This window comes from Megalobrama amblycephala, linkage group LG7 (assembly GCF_018812025.1).
Source record: "Megalobrama amblycephala isolate DHTTF-2021 linkage group LG7, ASM1881202v1, whole genome shotgun sequence".
NCBI classification, from domain to species: Eukaryota; Metazoa; Chordata; class Actinopteri; order Cypriniformes; family Xenocyprididae; genus Megalobrama; species Megalobrama amblycephala.
This window is the reverse complement of record NC_063050.1, coordinates 19,252,111-19,278,563: the sequence shown is the minus strand read 5'-3', so window position 1 is coordinate 19,278,563 and position 26,453 is coordinate 19,252,111. Positions and strand designations below refer to the sequence as shown.

General features: G+C 32.9%; 1 protein-coding gene across 5 annotated transcripts in view; it reads right to left on the bottom strand.

Annotated features, from left to right (window-relative positions):
* Positions 1 to 12,529: 12,529 nt before the first annotated feature.
* The window catches only part of LOC125271957 (VPS10 domain-containing receptor SorCS1), a 230,363-nt gene continuing 216,439 nt past the window's right edge, over positions 12,530 to 26,453 (bottom strand). For 2 of the 5 annotated variants that reach the window (XM_048196349.1, XM_048196351.1), the window contains 5 exons: positions 25,366 to 25,500; positions 22,395 to 22,494; positions 22,048 to 22,153; positions 13,442 to 13,608; positions 12,530 to 13,021 (listed from right to left, as the gene is read on the bottom strand). In XM_048196349.1, the coding sequence (XP_048052306.1) occupies positions 12,957 to 13,021; positions 13,442 to 13,608; positions 22,048 to 22,153; positions 22,395 to 22,494; positions 25,366 to 25,500 (573 nt within the window). In that variant the 3' untranslated portion in view covers positions 12,530 to 12,956. The remainder of the gene's footprint in view (positions 13,022 to 13,441; positions 13,609 to 22,047; positions 22,154 to 22,394; positions 22,495 to 25,365; positions 25,501 to 26,453) is intronic. The other 3 variants (XR_007185740.1, XR_007185739.1, XM_048196350.1) reach the window with 3 other exon arrangements.

The window sequence follows — 26,453 nt, the reverse complement described above, 5'->3', positions numbered from 1 at the left end:
AGAAGAAGAGTTTCTTACAGGAATTATACAGAAATCAAGAGTTGTTCTATCTAGTTAAAGCATTTTCTTTGTTAGCCCAAGCCTTTTGTTCACACAACAGCATATATGCAGTGCCATCTACTGCACGAGACAGTGTACTGCAGATCCAAGACAAGAGGAAAACACATCTGGAAACTCCAGCAGGACTTTTAGATACATTAATTTAGTACACTTTTGTCTACTGTTTTGTCCACTGACCCTTCATGTTCCTTGTCTTATACTGCATAATTCATTCAAAGAAATTATATTCATAGTCTGTGATGTAATAACTAAATGTAATAACTATGTAATACATGTAATAACAAGTATGTGATGCACTTTGAATGATTTAGTCATTTAAGTCCCACCAACATACAAACTGTTTTATTCAGAAATATGTAAGATTACTTAGGTAAAATGTAATTAAAAAACCTCTATGACCTTCTTTCTTCTATGGAACATGAAAAGGTATTTCATAGTATGGAAAACCATTCCATATTCTGGTAAAAAAGGGGGAAAAAAAAACCTAAGGAGCAAGAAAGTCTTTGAGGATTGGAATGAGACTTATAGACTATATTCTTAAAAATTAAGATTCCAAAAGGTTTTTTTGCAGTGATGCCATAGAAGAACCATTTGGGGTTCCTCAAAGAACCGGCAGCGATCAGTTCTTAAAATAGCCATGTTTTTAGTGTGACGAACATTAGAATAATCTAAGGAAACAGTTTTCATGGAACCATAGATGCCATTTTTTTAAGAGTGTATATGAATACAGATTATATTCCAGCTATGAGTTTCGTATACGTCTATATCAGTGTTACACATCTTAGCAGTGAAATATTTCACTCTTCCCATTCTTCTTCAGAATTCCTCAGGCTACATCAGGTCGGATGGGGATCGATTGTGAACTGCAATCTTTAAATCGTTCCGGCGATGCTCAATAAGACCGATGTCTGTATTTTGGCAGGGCCACTTGAGACGATTAACCTTTTTTTGCTCCGAAGTCACTCCGTTGTGGCTTTTACTGTATGTTTCAGGTGCTGTGGGAAGATGAAGTGTCTTTAAAGTGGCAGCGTTCTTGCTGATTGCAGCACTTTATCCTATGAGATATTTCTGGAGTTAGCTCCATCCATTTTTCCTTCTACCTTTATGAGTTTTCCACAGAAAAGCATTCCCCCTAAAAGAGTGATGCTTCCTCCACCATACTTCACTGTTAGGAGGATGATATTCTCAGGGTGATGTGCTGCATTTGGTTTGCACTAAACATAGCGCTTACCGCTCAGGCCAAGAAAGTTCAATTTTAGAATCATAAAATCTTTCCTCAGTCTCTCGTATGCCTTAAGGCGAAGCCCAGATGAGATTTGAGAGGAGTATTTTTTTCTACAAATGCTTTCTTTTCACCATTCTTCCACACATAGCAGCTTTATGAACTGTGTGTGCTGTTGTTGTAAAATACAGAGGGGAGAATATACCAGGAATAAAGGCTTGTTTTGGAACATGCTGTCTATGTTGTTTTAGCACCCTATTCACTAAAGAAATTATGCAAATTAGATAATGGTGCAAACACACCCCAAAAATCTGTGCTGAACTCAATTTGCTATTTGCAGAATGCAAATCCACGGCACGGCATCGCTACACATTTCTGTTTTAAATAAAAATCTGTTTACCACCTGATTTCTTTGGGTGGCAATGGTGCATTTTTGTAAATGTTCTGTATTTCATAATAAGATTAATTTTCATGGCAAAGAAGTGTGATTGAACTGAAAAGAATGACAGTGACTTAAATGCTCACTGTACTAATCCAGCACATTTTACGCTTGCTTAAACTGGATTGCTGTTGTTTGTAAATAAGTCACATAAGTTTGTGTTGAAATTCTCTTTTTCTGTCTGTTTCTGGTAAGACTGTTACTCCTTTAGAGTAACTGGGTGTCTCTTCTTACATATGATCTCTTTTGGAAGACACCCTTAGCATATTCACTGTCAGCTTTGCTTTTTTAGGTTAGGTCTTACTGTGCTTCCTGTGGAAATGTTTTCACTACTCATTTTTCTCATATTTTGGCCTTGAACCTTGCATCTTCAAAGAGTAGTGTTGGATGTTTATAATCAATAATAACCGCAATGAATGGGGTGTTCTCAAATACAGGCATGAATATGAATATCAATGGCAATGCTTTAAATCCTAGATTTTATTGTGCAATTAACAGGTGCAATAAAAGAGGGAAAAAAAATAAAAAAAATAAATAAATATATATATATATATATATATATATATATATATATATATATATATACACACACAAAAAATAATAATTATTATATCCATCTCTATATCTTTTGTAATTATTTTTAGTATTATTACACTACTGTTCAAAAGTTTGGGGTCGGAAAGATTTTTAGTTTTGAAAAAAGTCTCCTGCTCAACAATGCTGCATTTATTTGATTAAAAATACAGTAAAATCGTTAATATAGTTAATTATTACAATTTAAAATATCTATTTCCTACTTGAATATATATATATATATATATATATATATATATATATATATATATATATATATATATAATATGATCCTAAAATATAAAATAAATATAAATATAAAATATAAAATAAATAAAAACAAATATAATTTCTGTGATGGCAAAACTGAATTTTCAGTATCATTACTCCAGTCTTCAGTGTTACATGATCCCTCAAAATCATTCTAACATTCTGATATGCTGCTTAAAAAACTCTTGTGGAATATTTTTTTGTAGATTTTTTCCCCCCCAGGATTCCTTTGAAGGAAGTTCAAAAGACTGGCATTTATTTGAAATAGAAAACTTTTTTTTTAACATTATTAGTGTCTTTACTGTCACTTTTGATCAATTTAATGTGTCATTGCTCAATAAAAGTATTAATGTATTTCAAAAATAAATAAATAAATAAAATTTGTCCCCAAACTTTTGAACGGTAGTGTGTGTGTGTGTGTGTGTATATATATATATATATATATATATATATATATATATATATATATATATATATATACAGTACAGTCCAAAAGTTTGGAACCACTAAGATTTTTAATGTTTTTAAAAGAAGTTTCGTCTGCTCACCAAGGCTACATTTATTTAATTAAAAATACAGTAAAAAACAGTAATATTGTGAAATATTATTACAATTTAAAATAACTGTGTACTATTTAAATATATTTGACAAAGTAATTTATTCCTGTGATGCAAAGCTGAATTTTCAGCATCGTTACTCCAGTCTTCAGTGTCACATGATCCTTCAGAAATCATTCTAATATGCTGATTTGCTGCTCAATAAACATTTATGATTATTTTCAATGTTGAAAACAGTTGTGTACTTTTTTTTTTCAGGATTCCTTGATGAATAGAAAGTTCAAAAGAACAGCATTTATCTGAAATACAAAGCTTCTGTAGCATTATACACTACCGTTCAAAAGTTTGGGGTCAGTAAGAATTTTTATTTTTATTTTTTTTAAAAGAAATTAAAGAAATGAATACTTTTATTCAGCAAGGATGCATTAAATCAATCAAAAGTGGCAGTAAAGACATTTATAATGTTACAAAAGATTAGATTTCAGATAAACACTGTTCTTTTGAACTTTCTATTCATCAAATAATCCTGAAAAAAAATATTGTACACAAATATTTTGTACAATTGTACACATTAAATGTTTCTTGAGCAGCAGATCAGCATATTAGAATGATTTCTGAAGGATCATGTGACACTGAAGACTGGAGTAATGATGCTGAAAATTCAGCTTTGCATCACAGGAATAAATTACTTTGTGAAATATATTCAAATAGAAAACAGTTATTTTAAATTGCAATAATATTTCACAATATTACTGTTTTTTACTGTATTTTTAATTAAATAAATGTAGCCTTGGTGAGCAGACGAAACTTCTTTTAAAAACATTAAAAATCTTAGTGGTTCCAAACTTTTGGACTGTACTGTATATATAGTATATAGTTTGCAATAAATCTGATTAAGCAAAATAGCAAAAAATAACTGTAAACAGGATTCTTAAACACTTCCCCTTCCTTCCATTGGACAAAAAGATATCCCTACCCTGAACTTATGCTTATGTTGACGGCTGTTTGGGATGCTTAAACAAACAGAGAAATGTTTTGATAGCTCCACAAAAAGACACAAAATAGGAAATCAACTTCTGAACTACTTACAGTTGTCTGTGCGTGTTAAGCTGGAACAGGAGGAGGTATTTTAACATCGAAAAAATTGCTCCGTTAACTTCTCCTTTATGGCTGATGTCAGAAATGGCACCATTCTGCCAATTAAATACTAGGACAGCACTTTCTTTCCCATGCTATGGCAGAATGAAGAGTTAGAGGAACAAAACTTCTCAAACTGCTCTTTAAATTGCAGATGGAGAATTACTCACATATTTTTTTGTCACTTTAACCTATAGGTTATGATTACAGTGTCACCTTAAGAGCTGTTTGTGGCTCGTCTGCATATACTGTGTCACTTGGCCTTATGGGTATTTCCATCCTCATGTGTATTTTCAGCAGGTTAAGTGAAGAAACGGATGTATGATTTGACAGTAATTGTTATTTAAACAGAGGGAGACATATCTATAAGACAGGCTGGGGGAGACTGACGATACCCATGCCCACCACCACTTACCACTTTTTTCTTTCTCCTCTAGAACAGTCATTTCTGTGAAAGATGAACGTGTGCAGGTGGTCCCACATCTCCCCCTGTGGAGAGCACGTGGTACTGCAACTGATGCACTGGGGAGAAAGTTAAGGTAAGTTTCAGCAAACTATCATACATCATGTTTAGGCACATGATGCAATCACAGCGGTTTCAAGTGGAATACATTATGCAACTACTCTGTATAATCCTTCCCCTGATATTTTAGATAAATAAGAATTATAGTTTCATGATACAATTATCAAATGAATCATTCTCCAATGTCCTCACTGAGCAAAATGAATAACAGAATCGGGTGCGAGTGTTTACATTCTCACAGCTGTGATTAATGGTTTTGATTACAGCTAAGTCATTGTAAGGCATAAAGTCATTTATATACTTTTCTAACTGATATTTTATACCTCAAAATGTTACTTGGCAAAATAAAAGCTTATAAACCCTTTGACACCGTCATCCTCATTAGAATGTTTATTTCATTAAGAGTGCCGTGCTTACATTGCAGCTTATAATGGAGTAGGTATAGCCAGTGTTATTCACTGAAATTATTCCTTTCTAATGAATATTAATGTAAAGCCTGAGGCACCCATCGGAAAGCAACTCTAAATGACATATTTTGTTTTGATGTAGTTCTGGTGCGTTTAGTAATAGTATATGTGCTGTAAAGTGACTCTTGAAACTAACCATTTGTTTAGAGAGGCTAATTGTCTATGCATAATGTATAAGTTTCTGTACAACTAAAAAAAAAAAAAAAAATGCTTAAAGTCAACATGTGATCAATATCAACTTTTTTGCTTTTTAAGACCATTTCTGGTCTTGCAATGCACAATTCATTTTTCACAATCCAATCAATTCCCATTGGATAGCATCAGTCCTCGTTCATTTTTTTTCTCATTGAATACCTTTTAACTTAAGAGCATATGACATTACTGAAGTAAAATGGGTTTTGAACATGATTTATTGTTCATTCTACAGGTTTCTTCCTATGGTACTGATAAAACAGGCAAAATAATTAAAAGATGAAGTTAATTACTGCAATCATGATGTCAGCGAAGTGCGTGCTGATTACACTCCAGTGGAGCGTGGTTTTAATGACCCTTTCTGCCACGGTGGGTGGTTCATTGTGCAAATACAAAGAACCAGTTTGATCAATACAGGGAAACATTTTACAGGTTGCATAGGGGTTTTATTAAAAACTGCACTAGCAGATTAATGAGTAATCAGCCATTTACATAAGTATGCATTATTTGGAGTTTGCTTATTTTGCGGTTCTACTGAGCATGGTAATCAATCAGGCCAAGCGTAAGGTTCAGTATCCATTCATTTGAAATGCATAATCCATTTAGCCTCGGAAAAGGCGGGAGTCCCACAAGGGTTAGTTTCCGGTCCGTTTTCATTTTCCCTCTGCCATCTTTAAGGCCTCTCTATGTAGTTAAGCTGTTTCATTCTCATTAAAATAAACTTCTCACTCAGTTCTGCTGCATAAGTAACAAAGATTAATCATTGATGAAGGGAATATGTTCATGAAATCACTGTCAAATGATCAGCGTCGCCTTTCCAGTGGCGTTAAGATCAAGGACAGTGTGTGATAGATTCTCCAGAAGTTAAGCGTACCCCTGGACCTTCTAATCAAATACAGCTTTCCTGAATGCCAATTACCAACAGACCATGCAAATCAGTCTGGAGAAGAGAGTGACTTTCTCTTTGCTGGCCTGCGTTAACCTCTAGAGAATGCAATCTGTCCCTAGGGAGGGATGAGGAGATAATGACTGGATAAGTATTGATGCTTGGCATCTCTCTCTCTCTCTCTCTCTCTTTGATGTCATGGTATGACTGTTAACTGACACATATAAATTCCAAAAGTTTGGAATAATTAAGATTTGTTCAGGTTTTTGAAAGTATCTAATGCTCACCAAGGCTGTGTCTAATGTAATTGTATTTAATAGTTTTATTCAGCAAGGATGCATTAAAATGATCAAAAGTAAAGACATTTATACTCAAGATTTCAAATAAACGCAGTTCATTGAACTTTCTATTCATCAACGAATCCTGAAAAAATGTATCACTGTTTACAAAAAATGAGATAATAATAATAACCGTTATTAAATTAAAATCATATTATGAACAAACATGAATTAACAATAAACAATGGTATATTATTAAATTACCATTAACCTCATAATGAATGCTGATATATATATATATATATATATATATAATGCTCATTTTCATTTTATTCTGGAGACTGACCACTCACCACCATATATATATATATATATATATATATATATATATATATATATATATATATATATATATATATATATATATATATAATATAATATATATATATATATATATATATATATATATTTTTTTTTTTTTGTATATATATATATATATATATATATATATACAGTGGCAAGCAAAAGTATGTGAACCACTTGCAGAATCTGTGAAAATGTGAATAATTTTAATAAAATAAGAGGGATCATACAAAACGCATGTTATTTTTTATTTAGTGCTGTCCTGAGTAAGATATTTTACATAAAAGATGTCTACATTTAGTTCACAAGACAAAACAATAGCTGAATTTATTAAAATAACCCCATTCATAAGCATGTGAACCATTGATTTTTAACACTGTGTGTTATATATATATATATATATATATATATATATATATATATATATATATATATATGGTATTTTTTGTACTTTTATTTTATTGTTTGTTTGTGTTTTATGATTATACTTTTATGACTTATATAATGATTTTTATCATTTAAAGCACTTTGGTCCATTGTTATGGTGTTGAAAGTGCTTTATATACAAATAAATGTTGCTATATATCTATATATATATAATGTAATATAATATCTCTGAAACCATAATTCTTTTAGTACATTCAAAAATGCTTAATAACTTAGTGTTAATTAATAACTTTTACCTTACCAAGATAGGTAAGCATGATTTTCATGTTTGCTGGTATTTTTTTTTACGTTGGTGGGACAAACCCCTGGAGATATTATTCGCCTTCAGCACCTTTGGACTGAGCATGATTTACAACCTTATTGTGAAACCCAGCTTGATAGAATTATGTTTTGTATAGAGAAACACAGTCATACTGTCCTATGAAACCTTTCAAATAAAACAGTACAATGTCCTGGCAGGACATCTGACACAAAACACCTGATTTTGCATTCAACAGATGATTGATGCTCTTTGTATATAAAGTTACCCTACATTGCCTGTCAAAGAAAAGAGCTCCTTTCATATGCATTACATTGTTTGGATTTTAACGGGAGTATGAAATGAATTACTAATGCAGTTTCCCCTTTGGTGTACTGTATGTATGTGTGTTTTTCTCTCTCCTGCTGTTCTTTCTTTCCAAAGGTAATTAAATGTGGTGAGTCGACTGGCTGCGAGCAGAGATGCCAGCGGCGGACACTGTTCGCTGTAGGCACACGTGTCACCAGAGGAAGATTGAGTCTAATGTCCTTGGAGTAACTACAGTACGAACCCACAGGGAGCGGATTGAGCTGGTTATTATCCTAGAGGAGACAGGCCTCTGATAAACTTTCATTTGTACACAAGAGGTACGCTGGTCGCCTAATACTTTGTCGTGAGGGCATCATTTTTTATAAAGAAAATCAAAATGATTCATTAGGCTTGAATTAGCTGTGCCCTTGACTGCAATTGCATAACAGGCACACGCATACTACAGTTCCCTGGGCGGCGTTGAAAGTTACCTTGAGATGTCAGTAGAGCGGGGCCCCTGGTTGCATTGATTGCTCCTTAATCTGCAGTCTCCTGTGCCTTCCAGTTAACTCCCTCACTCTGTCTCTCTAGCTGCGGTGTCGCAAAACCATTCATCGCTAATGGCTGCTCATTTCTCCTCTTTTCTCACATTCTTTTTCTCTGTAGAAGGGGGCAGAAATCATCTTATAACCAGCATGTTGTGAGCTCCCATTTAACCAGAACCCTACATGCATATAAAAGACTGACATTGTTATACAAAATTCTATTTTAAATAAATGCTGTTCTTTTGAACTTTCTATTCATCAGAGAATCCTGAAAAAAGAGCACTGTTTACACTATAATATTAAGCAGCACTGTTTCCAACACTAATAATATGAAAATAAAAGTTTCTTGAGCAACAAATCATCATATTAGAATGATTTCTGAAGGACCATGTGACACTGAAGACTGGAGTAATGATGCTGAAAATCCAGCTTTGCATACAGGGAATTAATTACATTATATGCACATAAGCCGCGTTTCCTCCTCAGGAACTACTTCGAGGTGGTACTCGGTGTGTTTCAACCGCAGGGACCAGGGTCTAAATGAAGTTCTGGGTAAAAATGTCCCCCTCAGAAAGTCCCTGCTTGTGAGGTAGTACTTTTTTGAAGTTCAGGAACTTTCGGGGGTGTGACTGGGGCGTTGAACATGCTGATTGATTGAGTTCTCGCAGCACTTTGATTGGTTGACTCCACACAGCATTTTATTTCAGCCATTTTTTTTTTTCCTGTGGCACCAGGGGGAGCGATTGGGGGTTAGGTGCCTTGCTCAAGGGCACCTCAGTCATTTCCTGCCGGTATTGAGACTTGAACCCACAACCTTCAGGTTACCAGTCTGACACTCTCACCATTAGGCCACGACTGAAAAAGGTTGCATACACATTAAAAAGGCATTATTGCAAGCCTATTGATAAAATAAAACCATAGACCATTTGGTTGATTGATACTTTATTATCTATGATTTAAAGGTTACTTCAGCAAATTACATAATGTTTTTACAAATACTGTAAGAAAATCAAAACACAATTACAGGGACTGATTTCATTTAATAAATACGATTGCACCAAACAGAAACAATTTCACACAGCACAGAGTTGAGGTCAAAGAACAAAACAAAACAAACAAAAAAAAAAAAACCAATACACACCTAATTTTTATATATATATTTATATAGATATATAAAATCTTTACAGTAATAAAACTCGTCTTCTACAAAAATAATCTTCCTTACTCTTAAGAGTGAAGTGGCAGCGCTGGATTTTGATTTCCTGGCTGCCACAGTTTGTCCATTCAAAGCTCATAAAGTGTCTTGTTTTGTAGCCAGTGGTTATATAATCTCTGTCTTCAATCTAAATGTACAACTCAGTTTAATAATTGAAATGTATTTCTCTTCAGCCACCAAGTCTGAAGTAATTTCGTTTTTAGGTCTGGGTCTGATTTAGTCAAAAAAAAAAAATATATATATATATTATTATTATCTGTTGTGGGCCTTTAGCTACGGAAGAGGATTAGGGCCAAGCAAGAATAAAAAAATAAAACCATCTCGAGATTAAAGTTGTTAAATTTCGAGAAAAAAGTCGAGATAAAATGTTGAGAATAAACTCGTTAAATTACGAGAAAAAACAAGTAAAATTTTGAGAAAAAAGTCGAGATAAAATGTTGAGAACAGTCATTAAATTACGAGAAAAAAGTCATTAAATTACAAGAACAAACTCGTTAACTTATGAGAAAAATGTCGTTAAATTTCGAGAAAAAAGTCGAGATAAAATGTTGAGAATAAAGTCATTAAATTACGAGAACAAACTCGTTAAATTTCAAGAAAAAAGTCGAGATAAAATGTTGAGAATAATCTCGTTAAATTACGAGAACAAACTCGTTAAATTATGAGAAAAATGTCGTTAATTTTCGAGAAAAAAGTCGAGATAAAATGTTGAGAATAAACTCGTTAAATTACGAGAAAAAAGTCATTAAATTATTTTTTTCTCAACTTTAATCTCGAGATGGTTTTATTTTTTTATTATTGCTTGGCCCTAATCCTCTTCCGTATTTAGCAGAAACAATTTAATGATATTGCTCATTTTATAGCCCCTCCCCCTACCCACAATGACCTGTACTCCTTTGATTGACAGTTTCAACTAATTTGAGAGTCTTGACATCCATGTTTCATTTGCCAAAGACAGTGTCACTGCAGCGCTCATGATATTATGAAAATATAATCTGTACTGTGATTGTATCAAGTCCATAGTGAATTGTCTCAGTATGAATATCCTCTACTGCTGTGACATGATATTTATAGGTAGTGTACAAAAGGTGACGGACAAGGACTATTGAAATAAAATTACCCATTAAAAATTCCCTTTTAAACATGCTGTCTTCAATATCCTGACAATTGAGTAATAAAAATGACCTCCATGTACATTCATTAGTGTATAAGAATAGAAAGACTGACAATAACTGTAATATAACCTTGATATTCAAATATTGAAAGAAGAGCAGAAATGGGAAGCAAACAGTCCATAGATATAACTGCTATAGTGTCCATGCAAACTGTGGTATTTTGGTACAAATTTTAAATTAAAATTGTCATTTGGCCTGCCAGATTAGTCATATTCCAATATGGATAGACTGTGAAATCCTCAAAAACTAAACAAGGTCAAATAAAATAAGTTGACATGAAATGCAGGTCTGTGTAAGCATGGTACCTGCCAATATATATATATATATATATATATATATATATATATATATATATATATATGTTTGTGTGTAATAGTGGATTATGCCTACTATACGTGACACATTATTTTGGTATTTAGTGATTTCCAATTCATTAATATTAGTCAATTCATTAGTTCAAGTAACTGCTTGTAGCTTCCCTGTGATTTTATACTGTTAATATGTAAAGAGGGCAAAGTAAAAAAAAAAAAAAAAAAAAAAAGAGTCTTAAATATTTAAATACATACACATTCATACATTCATATCCGTCAGCTTTTGGTATGACATGACTGAATTTAAATGCAAAAAAAAAAAAAAAGAACAAAATCAAAACACAACTCCCTTGTGAGTGCACAAATTATTTCATACAAAATTGTTTGAGACACTAGACAAACACTTCTGCTTGGCCATAATGTCGCATCAAGTCAGTTTACATCTGTTTGTATCTGTAAACCAACAGTCAGTTATTTCTACTACATAGAAATACATATTTTATTTTACTATGAAAAAAAAAAAAAACTTTTATATTGCAGAGAAGCAAAAAAAAGATGAACAAGCTTAAAGGGATAGTTCACCCAAAAATGAAAATTCTGTCATTTACTCACCCTTATGTCGTTCCAAATGCGAAAGACTTTCATTCATCTTCATAACACAAATGAAGATCTTTTTGATGAAATCTGAGAGCTTTCTGTCCCTCCATTGACAGCTACGCAACTACCACTTTCAAGACCCAGAAAGGTAGTAAAGACATCTTTAAGTTATCGATGTGACTCCAGCGTTCTTATGCACAAAAACCAAAAAACAAAACAAACAAAAACAACAACAACAACATAATTTACCACTTTTTTTTTTTTACAAAATATTAGTCTCCAACGCGTTCACAAAACAACATCTGCTCTCACGTCAACACAACACCCATGTGTCGTGGTGCTCTCGTGAACGCACACTGGAGATTAATACTTTGTAAATAAAACTTTTTTTTTTTTTTGCACAAACAAAGCACTCGCTTTGCTTCATAAAACTGAGGTTAAACCACTGGAGTCACATGGATTACCTTGAAAGTAGTAGTTGCCTAGGCTGTCAATGGAGGGACAGAAACCTCTCAGATTTCATCAAAAAGTGATCGTAAGATGAACAAAATTCTTACAGGTTTTGAACAACATAAGGGTGGGTAAAGAATTGTAGTTTTTGGGTGAACTATCCCTTTAACGCTGCTTCATGAATAATCACATGAAACTTAGTAAAAATTAAAAATAAAATCAGTGGTAAAACCTACATTGTTGTGTTACATGTAAAGTACAGATGTGCTAAGTGTAGTTTTACAAAATGAAACCCAGGAAATGTTTTATTTTACAGTTATAATTAATAATTTTTACAGTTTATTATTAAAACATTTCCAAAATGTCACACATCCATGTTTTACTCTCATGAATACTGTACTGCCACTGTTAACAATAAAAATAAACAGACAGTTAACCAAGAATAATTTTCTGCTTCTTTCCACTCTTCATGCAGGCCTTTCCCTCCAACTTTATACACACTGACATCTTTATAAATCAACCGCATCAAAAAAATGTATTGATTTATTTGAATACACAGACATATAAAAAAGCTGTACAAAGTTTGTTCTAGTATTCACAGAGCACAGTAAAGTTAATGTCCAACATGCACAAGTACTGAATAAAGCTTGAAACCTTTGTGTCCGCATGACCAAAGTCCTTGACATGGCGGAGTCTAGAGTTCAAACGTCGATGTATGTAGGAAGATCTGATGAGAATTTGACACGTGGATGAGGTTTGATGCATTCTGGGAAAGAAAAAACCCCCAAAAAAAGCAGAGTGTGAATTGACAGTGGCAACATTCCCATAGCAGCCTAGAAAGCTAAATTGCATCATGACATTTACTGTTTCGTTGATTTATTATAGGCATCATCAAGGGACCATAAGTCAACCAACCAATGCTTTTCCCCGCAATCAACAAAACCCCCTCTTCCAACAAATCCGCTAAAGCCATTTAAAAGAATTTGTCTAACACACCCAGAATGAGCCGAATGACAGGTGAAGTGTGTCTGCTGTTCCCTAGAATCAAAGCTATGAGTTCAGTATAAGAGAGGATCTGAGTAGCAAAGTGCTTCGGTTGTGTTAAATGGAACGGAATCAGTAGTGGGCGCTGAGGGGCTGTATGATACTGTGCCCAGCAGCTGATCTGATGGAGAGCGCTACTCACCGATGGTCTGGGTGTTGGGCTCTGTGTCCAGAGGTTCCAGTGGTGTGAGCAGCTCTCTCTGAGAGCTGCAGCTGGGTGTGCTGTCAGTGGGTGAAACTGGACTCTGGATCATTTCTTGCTCTTTTTCGTCCTGCATCGCTGCATAGATGTGGAGGCCTGGGATCTTCCTTGAGGAAAGATTTACAATGAGACGTGGGCAAGCAAAGCTTGATGCTACAAGATATGCTAGGGGGAATCAGCCAGAGGGAAACAGGATGATGGGAAAAAAAAAAAAAAAAAAATCTATATTATCAAGCAGTAAGCAACAATAATAACTGAAGGGAAAATGTCTCCTCAACTTATTTATTAAATTATTTATTAATCTTGTCCAATTTTTAGAAAATAATCTTAAAGGATTAGTCCACTTTTAAATACACTTTTCCTGATAAATTTACTCACCCCCATGTCATCCAAGATGTTCATGTCTTTCTTTCGTCAGTCGAAAAGAAATGAAGGTTTTTGAGGAAAACATTCCAGGATTTTTCTCCATATAGTGGATTTCAATGGCTACCAACAGATTGAAGGTCAAAATTACAGTTTCAGTGCAGCTTCAAGGGCTTTGAACGATCCCAGATGAGTAATAAGGGTCTTATCTAGCGAAACGATCGGTCATTTTCGAAAAAAATACAACCGTTTATGCTTTATAAACAAAATATCGCCTTGAACGTACTTTCCGCTTCCGCATTCTTCATAACGCTTACGCTGAATGTCCTACGCCTTCCCTATTCAACTTATGGAAAAAAACGAAACTGGTGCCGCGTTCGTTCCGTAAGTAGAATAGGGAAGGCGTAGAACATTCAGCGTAAGCGTTATGAAGAATGCGGAAGCGGAAAGTACGTTCAAGGCGATATTTTGTTTATAAAGCATAAACGGTTATATTTTTTTGACCTATCGATTCACTAGATAAGACCCTTATTACTCATCTGGGGCCAGTTGCATAAACTTAGTCACTATATTAAGACTGTGTCTTAAGAACTAGTTTGACCAACCTGCAGTTAACCAAGAGGTAATCAGTGTTATTTTTCCAATTCCAATTACACCAATCTACCTTTTTATGTAACAGACTTCAAGAAAAACATTAGTGTCTTAACTTTTAAGACTAGTCTAAGTGGTTTATGCAACCGGCTGGTATCGTTTAAAGCCCTTGAAGCTGGACTGAAACTGTCATTTTGACCTTCATTCTGTTGGTAGCCATTGAAATCCACTGTAAGGAGAAAAATCCTGGAATGTTTTCCTCAAAAACCTTAATTTCTTTTCAACTGACAAAAGAAATACATGAATATCTTGGATGACATTGGGGTGAGTAAATATATCAGGAAAAAAAAAGTGGACTAATCCTTTAAGTTAAGAGTTTCAACCACCTTAATAATCTGACTACCGTTTAAAAGTTTGGGGTCAGTACGATTTTATTTTATTTTTTTAAAGAAATTGGTAACACTTTACAATAAGGTTCATTAGTTAAACATTAGATAATGTATTAACTAACATGAACTAACCATGAGCAATTCATTAACGGTAGTTAATGAAAATACAGTTGTTCGTTGTTTGTTCATGTTAGTTCACCGTGCATTAAATAATGTTAACAAGATTTTAATAATGTATTAGTAAATGTTGAAATTAACATTAACAAAGATTAATCAATGCTGTATAAGTGCAGTTCATTATTAGTTCATGTTAACTAATGAGCCTTATTGTAAAGTGTTACCAAGAAATTAATACTTTTACTCACCAAATTAATGGCATTTGTTACAAAAATATTTCTATTTCAAATGAATGCTGTACTTTTGAAATTTCTATTCATCATAAAATCCTGAAAAAAATGCATATCACAGTTCCAAGGAGACTATTAAGCAAGACTGTTTTCAACTATATGTCAACTCTAATAATAATAATAATAATAAATGTTTTTTCATCACCAAATCAGAATATCAGAATGATTTCATGTGACAAGACTGGGGTAATGATGCTGAAAATTCAGCTTTGCATCTCAGTAATAAATTACATTTTAAAAATATATTCAAATAGAAAACAGTTATTTTAAATTGTAATAATATTTCACAATATTACTGATTTTACTACATTTTTGATCAAATAAATGTAGCCTTAATGAGCATAAAAGACCTTTTTCAAAAACATAAAAAAAAAAAAAAAAAAAAAAAAAAGTTTGCTGTCTGTAATTTTAACAGTAGTTTACAAAAAAGTATATAAAGTGATATTTCACTGCCTAAAGCCCCATTCACACTAACAAAGCTACACAATGCCATTTATTTCAATAGAGAGCTGATTTCTGGCGACATGACCAACAGTGACCGTTGGCAACAGGATTTAGGTGTGTCCAGCGACTCGAGAAAGTTGAGATCTGTTTAACTTTATGCAAATGAAGAGCGAATTTTGGGAGCAACAACAAATAGTAGTGAAGTCAGCTGAGCTCATGTGATCGTTGCAGATAAGTAACTCGCTGTTTCTTGTTAATCTTTAATATCAAGCATACTGATCCCATTTATATTTAGTCTTTTCCCTCCAAAATGTTTGTTTTAGCGGCAAGAAAACTGATTCTGTGTTTACAACATGAAATATCATCCGTGAATGTCATTCATAATGTTACTAACGTAACTGGTGATTTTAAAGGGGTGGTTTATTATTTAGTTAGTTTGTAATGTTGCTGTTAGAGCATAAACAACATCTGCAAAGTTATGACGCTCAAAGTTCAATGCAAAGGGAGATATTTTCTTTTAAAGAATTCGGTGGACTACAACAAAGGCTTGTAGGGACTACAACAAGCTTCTTCCTGGGTTAGTGACATCACAAACCCCAAAATTGACATAAACCTCGCCCCTCAGAACACGCAACAAAGGGGTCGAGGACATGTTGGACATTTTACACCGGACTGCTTCACAAATCGTCATTTTGGCTGCGTGAGATTCTCCAGCTTTGTTGAGCAACCGAAGCGCAAGCTGTTAAAGCTCCGCCCTCTTTTGGAAAGCGGGCCAGAAGCAGCAGCTCATTTGCATTTAAAGGGAAACACAAAAACGGCGTGTTTTTGCTCACACCCAATCGGCCAAATTTGAGAAGCTATAATAAATATTTTGAAGGGTATTTTGAGATTAAACTTCACAGACACATTCTGGTCTCAAAAGAGACTTATATTACATCTTGTAAAAGGTGCAAAATAGGTCCCCTTTAAGACATAGTTTGACCTAGTCAAAACAAACAATGTAGATGTAAACAGTGATCTACTGTGGCTAGCAGTCACTTATCCTTCACTGGGCAAACTACTGGGCAAAAATTACCTAATTAATATTCATGAGCCAAACTGATAAGGTTCATAATGTGCCCTTCTGCATTTTTTCCAAACGTACCGACGGCCCTGACATTATCAGCTTTGCAGTTCACATCTTTCTGGTTGTTTATCATAGGAAGCATGTGTTTATATAGTTTGTGAATGCGGTATACTGTGTTTACAAGACGCGATCTGGGATCTGCCTCAGGGAAAAATTTGTAATAAGACACGGGAATAAGAAAACAAAAAGACCTCTGTGTAAAAAAGTCTCACTAAGGGGCTATGAATGAGCTGTTAAATCAAGGCCTCCCTTTAGAGAGGTGATTTTATCCGACTTGGTCTGCATCGTTATGGGGGGAGAATGTCACGTAAGCAAAAACCAGAATAGAACCTTAACAGGGCATTGCCTAAGAGGATTCAAAAGCAAATTTATTGTGCAAAATACAACTGGAGAGGGATTTAGCAGGAAGAAAATGCAACACAAACCGACAGCTCATTAAGATGTGATCTAACACCCTCATTAAAGGACCAGTTCACACAATGAAACGGAAATTCTGTCACCATTTACTAACACTCTGCTTTTATTCAGAGCTTTCTGTACTGTGTCACTGTGATTTTGCCAAGTAAGATATGTACCTGGGTCAACATATTTTGTTGATCCTGGAACAACATTCCTGTCTGAAAATGTAGTCCTAAACATATCCCTACTCCTAAACCTAATTCTACCCATAACTTCTACCTATAATCAGAGGGAAATGATAGGTGAATAACACTGATGTAGAAGCACCTAACCCTGGTTGTAAGCCTAAACGTGACCTAAACTGTAAACTTGTCCCTCAAATATGATTGGTTGATTAGAATGTTGTTCCAGGATCATCAAAGATGTTGCCCCAGGAACATGTTGTACTTGGTGAAATCTACGGAAGAGGATTAGGGCCAAGCAATAATAAAAAAAATAAAACCATCTCGAGATTAAAGTTGTTAAATGTTGAGAATAAACTCATTAAATTATGAGAATAAAGTCATTAAATTACGAGAAAAAAGTTGTTAAATGATGAGAACAAATTCGTAATTTAACGAATTTGTTATCGTAATTTAACGACTTTTTTTCTCATAATTTAATGACTTTATTCTCAACATTTTATCTCGACTTTTTTTCTCAAAATTTAACAAGTTTTTTCTCGTAATTTAACGAGTTTTTTCTCATAATTTAATGACTTTATTCTCAACATTTTATCTTGACTTTTTTCTCGAAATTTAACAACATTTTTCTCATAATTTAACGAATTTGTTCTCGTAATTTAACAACTTTTTCTCATAATTTAATTACTTTATTCTCAACATTTTATCTTGACTTTTTTCTCGAAATTTAACGATTTTTTTTCTCGTAATTTAATGACTTTATTCTCAACATTTTATCTCGACTTTTTTTCTCAAAATTGAATGAGTTTTTTCTCGTAATTTAACGAGTTTATTCTCAACATTTTATCTCGACTTTTTTCTCAAAATGTAACAAGTTTTTTTCTCGTAATTTAACGAGTTTATTCTCAACATTTTATCTCCACTTTTTTTCTCAAAATTTAACGAGTTTTTTCTTGTAATTTAAGAAGTTTATTCTCAACATTTTATCTAAACTTTTTTTCTCAAAATTTAACGAATTTTTTCTCGTAATTTAACGAGTTTATTCTCAACATTTTATCTAGACTTTTTCTCTCAAAATTTAACGATTTTTTTCTCGTAATTTAACGAGTTTATTCTGAACATTTTATCTCGACTTTTTTCCTCAAAATTTAACAAGTTTTTTCTCGTAATTTAACGAGTTTTTTCTCATAATTTAATGACTTTATTCTCAACATTTTATCTTGACTTTTTTCTCGAAATTTAACAACATTTTTCTCATAATTTAATGAATTTGTTCTCGTAATTTAACAACTTTTTTCTCATAATTTAATTACTTTATTCTCAACATTTTATCTCGACTTTTTTTCTCAAAATTGAATGAGTTTTTTCTCGTAATTTAACGAGTTTATTCTCAACATTTTATCTCGACTTTTTTCTCGAAATGTAACAAGTTTTTTTCTCGTAATTTAACGAGTTTATTCTCAACATTTTATCTCCACTTTTTTTCTCAAAATTTAACAAGTTTTTTCTCATAATTTAATGACTTTATTCTCAACATTTTATCTTGACTTTTTTCTCGAAATTTAACAACATTTTTCTCATAATTTAACGAATTTGTTCTCGTAATTTAACAACTTTTTCTCATAATTTAATTACTTTATTCTCAACATTTTATCTTGACTTTTTTCTCGAAATTTAACGATTTTTTTTCTCGTAATTTAATGACTTTATTCTCAACATTTTATCTCGACTTTTTTTCTCAAAATTGAATGAGTTTTTTCTCGTAATTTAACGAGTTTATTCTCAACATTTTATCTCGACTTTTTTCTCGAAATGTAACAAGTTTTTTTCTCGTAATTTAACGAGTTTATTCTCAACATTTTATCTCCACTTTTTTTCTCAAAATTTAACGAGTTTTTTCTTGTAATTTAAGAAGTTTATTCTCAACATTTTATCTAAACTTTTTTTCTCAAAATTTAACGAGTTTTTTCTCGTAATTTAACGAGTTTATTCTCAACATTTTATCTCGACTTTTTCTCTCAAAATTTAACGATTTTTTTCTCGTAATTTAACGAGTTTATTCTGAACATTTTATCTCAACTTTTTTCCTCAAAATTTAACAAGTTTTTTCTCGTAATTTAACGAGTTTTTTCTCATAATTTAATGACTTTATTCTCAACATTTTATCTTGACTTTTTTCTCGAAATTTAACAACATTTTTCTCATAATTTAATGAATTTGTTCTCGTAATTTAACAACTTTTTTCTCATAATTTAATTACTTTATTCTCAACATTTTATCTCGACTTTTTTTCTCAAAATTGAATGAGTTTTTTCTCGTAATTTAACGAGTTTATTCTCAACATTTTATCTCGACTTTTTTCTCGAAATGTAACAAGTTTTTTTCTCGTAATTTAACGAGTTTATTCTCAACATTTTATCTCCACTTTTTTTCTCAAAATTTAACGAGTTTTTTCTTGTAATTTAAGAAGTTTATTCTCAACATTTTATCTAAACTTTTTTTCTCAAAATTTAACGAGTTTTTTTCTCGTAATTTAACGAGTTTATTCTCAACATTTTATCTCAACTTTTTCTCTCAAAATTTAACGATTTTTTTCTCGTAATTTAACGAGTTTATTCTGAACATTTTATCTCGACTTTTTTCCTCAAAATTTAACAAGTTTTTTCTCGTAATTTAACAAGTTTATTCTCAACATTTTATCTCGACGTTTTTCTCTAAAAATTAAACTAGTTTTTTCTCGTAATTTAACGAGTTTATTCTCAACATTTTATCTCGACTTTTTTTCTCAAAATTGAATGAGTTTTTTCTCGTAATTTAACGAGTTTATTCTCAACATTTTATCTCCACTTTTTTTCTCAAAATTTAACGAGTTTTTTCTTGTCATTTAAGAAGTTTATTCTCAACATTTTATCTAAACTTTTTTTCTCAAAATTTAACAAGTTTTTTCTCGTAATTTAACGAGTTTATTCTCAACATTTTATCTCGACTTTTTCTCTCAAAATTTAACGATTTTTTTCTCGTAATTTAACGAGTTTATTCTCAACATTTTATCTCGACGTTTTTCTCTAAAAATTAAACTAGTTTTTTCTCGTAATTTAACGAGTTTATTCTCAACATTTTATCTCGACTTTTTTTCTCAAAATTTAACAAGTTTTTTCTCGTAATTTAACGAGTTTATTCTCAACATTTTATCTCGACCTTTTCTCTCAAAATTTAACGATTTTTTTCTCGTAATTTAACGAGTTTATTCTGAACATTTTATCTCGACTTTTTTCCTCAAAATTTAACACGTTTTTTCTCGTAATTTAACAAGTTTATTCTCAACATTTTATCTCGACTTTTTTTCTCTAAATTTATCGAGTTTATTCTCAACATTTTATCTTGACTTTTTTCTCGAAGTCAAGTTTTTTCTTGAAATTTAACAACTTTAATCTCGAGATGGTTTTGTTTTCTTATTATTGCTTGACCCTAATCCTCTTCCGTAGAAATCTGTACTGCTTTTCCATGCAATTAGCCCTCATAGGACCTGAGGCGTAAACGAAAAAAAAAACGAAAAAAAAAAAACGATGCGAATGCACCATAAAGTAGTTCATACCACTTGTACTCTATATTTAGGTTGTTATTCACTTACTGAGTTTAAAACTGTGTCTGTTTGATTCCTGAATGAATCATTTAGATGGGTTTTGTGAACTAGATCAACTGATTCATTAAAAAGAGCGGTTTTTCGTCATTAGTTCTGGGTGAACTGATTAACAAGAAGTTCCTCATGTTCCTTCAGGAAGTTATAGGCGGCTGTAGTGTCAGTGAATGCCAGACTATTAGGTACCAAAAATTAAAGTGTCGGAAATTTCTTGGCACTTCTGTTATCTCCCTCTCCTGTCTCCAGATCTTGTCTTATTGACCTCTCATGCCCTTTTCTCTCTCAGTCCAGTGATGGAAACGGTGCAATCATTTAACATTTCATAAAGGTCAACTTGAAAAACTCAAAGGGCTAAATATTGATAATGTCTGTGCATTGACTGACATTTCTCATTTGTTATGAGCGCTTGGGACAAAAGAAAGAAGGTTCTGCAACAGTGAAAGGGTGAACCACCACTCGACATATCCGCTCAATGGTTTACAATGTTTTGTGAGCTAAACTGAGACACAACACCTAAATCTGCTGATCTCAGAGAACGATTTGCCTCATAAGAGTCCTTGTGCAGACATCTGCTCGGCTGTTTTTATAGCAATTAACAACATAATGTAAAATATTTATTATTATAATGAATAGAATTTATTATATAATGTATTATAATAATAATTATAATATGACAAACAAACATTATATTCAGTTAAATAATGCTGTTGAATGTTCTGTTCTGCTTGAAAATAAAGATAAATCAATTAATAAAATATATCATCTGATAATTATGAATTTAAAAATATAATTTTATCTTTAAAAAAAAAATCTACAAATACTATCAATGTAGTAAGCTACTTTTTGTTAGTAGCAGACAGTACAGCATCTTTATAAATAACTTGCCTTTCAAGCTTTCACAAAGTGATTACTTTCCACTAGACATTTGACGAATTAAAAAAAAGCTAACCATATTTATACTGCAAATATGATCCAAGTTGAGGTTTTAAAAATGGATAACAATACCTTTTGAATTTATAGATGAGGAACACTGCTAAACCAACCACCACCACAGAGAGGAGCATAAGCATAGCTGAGCTGCTGTGATTCTCACTTGTGTCCACTAGAGGCGCTAGACACAGGGAAAAAAAAATAAGGCAGACAGCTGTTGTCAGTGCACAGGCTGGCATGTTTCCAAACCTCCATTTATTAAACAGACACAAAACTCATTTCTCACAATTATACAACCAATGTTATATTAAAATTGTTGATTATAAATGATCACTTCTCATCTTTGGGTGAACTATTCCTACAAGTTGCAAATCTTGTCTTGTTCATATTTAGAACAACAGTATTTGATTCCAGTTCATTACCTGCTGATAAATGGGCAGCGTATACTGTGACCTGGACTCCTGGTCTGAGTGTGAACTGAACGAGATTCTGATTCAGAGCACTGAGCACCAGTTCTGAGAGCTGAAAGGAAAATCACATCATCGTATCATCATATTCACTCCATGTTTGATAAGAAAACACTGCCTCCTGGTATATTATACATCCAAATATGTTATTAAATTACATAAATAATCACATAACCCTGAAATAAGATATTCGTGCCCTGTAGGTATTTGATTCCTGATGCATTGTACTGTAGGTTGAGGCAAAGCGTGATGTTGTTTGTTGTACATGAGCCTGTACCACACTAGGAAGACATTTTAGCATAAATCAACTATCACCTTCACTCACAAATACAGATATATGACATGTGAGGGATCTCATTTAGGCCTAACATCTCTCTCTTCTCCCTCAAACACATATAGAGTCCTTGAATGTCAGGCTCTGTTATGTATGCATAAATCTTGAAAGCAGATCACAAGTTCCATCCCAAAATTAAGGCCATTTTTGTTTGTTTTTGTGCTTGATTATGGCAGATCAGTTTTTTTTAAGGGTCATTCTAAAACAGGTGCCTCCAGTTTGATTTTTTTGAGTACATTTTTTGTACTTTTATTAAACGGTCTCTCAGACAAATAATGTGGTTAAGTGTTAATAAATGCAACAACACATGCTAATGCAATTTAATATAGGTCGGGGTATAATTTCATCTTCAGATGACGGTTGACGGTAACAGGATTGACAGTTTCACACTTTAATTTCATATTACAAGTCTAGTGTTTAAAGTAATAAAACTGCAATGTGCTTCTCAAAAAGAGAATTTAATGCCTATATCTATAAAAAAATTAAACTTTTCAATTATCAATTGTTTTTCATACATTCTTTGTAAAGGGGTTGACAGGATTTTAAAGGGATTGTTCACCTAAAAATGAAAATTCTGTCATTTATTACTCACCCTCATGCCGTTCCACACCTTCGCTAATCTTCGGAACGCAAATTAAGATATTTTTGTTGAAATCCGATTGCTCCCTATGCAGGCCTCACAGAGCCATGACATTTCCTCTCTCAAGATCCATAAAGGTACTAAAAACATATTTAAATCAGGTCATGTGAGTACAGTGGTTCAATATTAATATTATAAAGCGACGCGAATATTTTTGTTGCGCCAAAAAAAACAAAATAACGACTTATATAGTAATGGCCGATTTCAAAACACTGCTTCAGGAAGCTTCGGAGCATAATGAATCAGCGTGTCGGAGCGCCAAAGTCACGTGATTTCAGCAGTTTGGCGGTTTGACACGCGATCCAAATCATGATCCGACACAGAAGAATCATAACACTCCAAATCTTCCTGAAGCAGTGTTTTGAAATCGGCCATCACTATATAAGTCGTTATTTTGTTCTTTTTTGGTGCACCAAAAATATTCTTGTCACTTTATAATATTAATATTGAGCCACTGTACTCACATGAACTGATTTAAATATGTTTTTAGTACATTAATGGATCTTGAGAGAGGAAAATGCTGGCATTGATCCATCGGATTTCAAGAAAAATATCTTAATTTGTGTTCCGAAGATGAACGAAGGTCTTGCGGGTGTGGAACGGCATGAAGGTGAGTAATAAATGACTTTATTTTCATTTTTGGGTGAACTAACCCTACAGATCAATGCCTACTGACAAACATAGCAAAACATATGATAAACGTACTAAAAAAAAAAAAAAATTATCTTTTCATTGAAGAGTTCATTTTCTGAAACTATGAAGATTTCATAAATATAAGTTATTTGTCTTTTATTTATGTATTAGTTCATTATGATCATAAGGAAATTAAAATGATGGTAACAGGGTTGACAGATAATAAGGAGACAGAGAGACAGATAGATAGATAGATAGATAGATAGATAGATAGATAGATAGATAGATAGATAGATAGATAGATAGATAGATAGATAGATAGATAGATAGATCAGTGATGATGGTGTTAATAATCACACAAAACCACTTCCTGTTCCAAGATTCCCTTTTATCACTCTTTCTTCCCAAGCTTTATTAAATCTGTCTCATTTACTAAATGACTCCTGACTTATTTCTGCGCTCCTTTATTTCTTCGTCGCTCTCACCTTCTGTCTCTCTCTCCTTATTTTTCACCCTTTTAAAATTAGACCATTCCATGAATAATTACATTCTTTATGAATTGTACCAGGGTCACTAAGTCTATTATACTTTTTTAATAAGGCTATCTACACATTATACTTTGAACATGCCACCCTTGAATAGAGATTTATGAGGATCTGCTGTGAAAGGTCCTTTGTAGATTCAAGGTAGGTTTGGGTGAGGGAAGAAAATACATCCACAAAGTGCAGATATCCCCCTTTCATCTGAGATATAATATATGTAGCCCATAAGCGAATGGAGGACTGAATGATCTAGTGGATGGATTACTAATGACCTTCTCTATAGTATGTATGGTGAGAAATCACTGCCTCAAAAATACAGATGTCTCTGCATGGTGATACTGGAGGACATGAGCCATCTTCTCATATTCAATAATGGCTGTTCTCTGTTTTGCCCAAATACACTGCGGTATGGCCAAATTTACCCATGACCTAACAATTCAACCCAAAACCTTACAGGTGAGTAAGATAATAAACGTGAAAGATCTCAGTGATCTTTGACATCCAAATCAGGAAAGCACTTTTTTTTTTCTTTTTTTTTTTTTTGACTGATACTTTCTGAAGTTATATGAAAGTGTATTTCTGTGCTTGTCTTAAAAAAGTATTTAATTTCTGGAGACAATTACAGATTTTCTAAACAAGAAAAATCATCCGTAAGTGTGAACCAGTTAAAACAGGGTTTTATCAAGCATTAAACAGGCCAACATTGACATCTGCTGGAGACCATAAGAAACTCTGGTCAGATCTCGCATTATGTCAGAAAAGGGTTATGTCCAGTACCTGGTCTAAATGAGTAGCTGTTTTGTCTGGCTTCCCCTCTGTTAGCTGTTTGTCTGGTAACAGGAAGAACTCTGCTGCTGTTGGCAGTCCAGGCAACACAGTGACCAACAGCTGTTCAGGATTCACTCCCGTCGCCTGAAGACCAGGAAACAGAGTATTATAGACACAAATGTTCAAGAAACAGGATTAGAGAGAGTCAAAGGCCTTGAACTAAATACAGTACTAAATAACCGTGAAAAACAACTATACAGCTCCTCATGCAACGGTTCTGTGACAGACTCACCATGAAGATGAAAGCCCACAAGTGTATGATAGGTTAACTTTCTTTCTTTCTTTTTTTTTTTTTAAATCACTTTATATGTTTTATTCTGATGTTATTTGCAAGATATAAAGCTACGTTTTAGTTAATACGCTTCCGTAAGAATATGTGAGCGAGCATTCATTTTCTGGTCTTTTCCTCCCGCACGTTGTAAAGATTAAAGTCCTAGAAGTTCGCTAAATTGGTAGGTATATTTCAAAACATGTAATTGCATAATTTATTTTATACAAATGTTATTGCAAGGTATAAATATGTCCGAGTTAATAAATATCTGTCAGAATACTTACCACAATTTAACGCAATAAAGGCAATAAAGAAGACCTTTTTCTTTAATTCAATCGATCAATCAATTGATCGATCAATCAATATCAATATATCAATCTATCAGTCTATCGATTGATTGACAATCAATCAATCAATCAATCAATCAATCAATCAATCAATCAATCACTCATCAATATCAATATATCAATCTATCAGTCTATCAATTGATTGACAATCAATCAATCAATCAATCAATCAATCAATCAAGTCCATTGCAGCATCAATACATTTAAAGGTTTAGTTCAAAAATGAACATTTCGGCATCATTTACTCCCTCATGTCTTCTATATGGGTTAAGCCAACTTGACATCAGTGATGTCACACTTAATTTGTTCCCATTCTTGCAACAAATCAATTCTGCAGTCCATTCTTTGGGGGATTACGGGTTTAGACCAAAATGAGGGTGAGTGAATAAAAACAGAATTTTTATGTTTGGATTAACTAT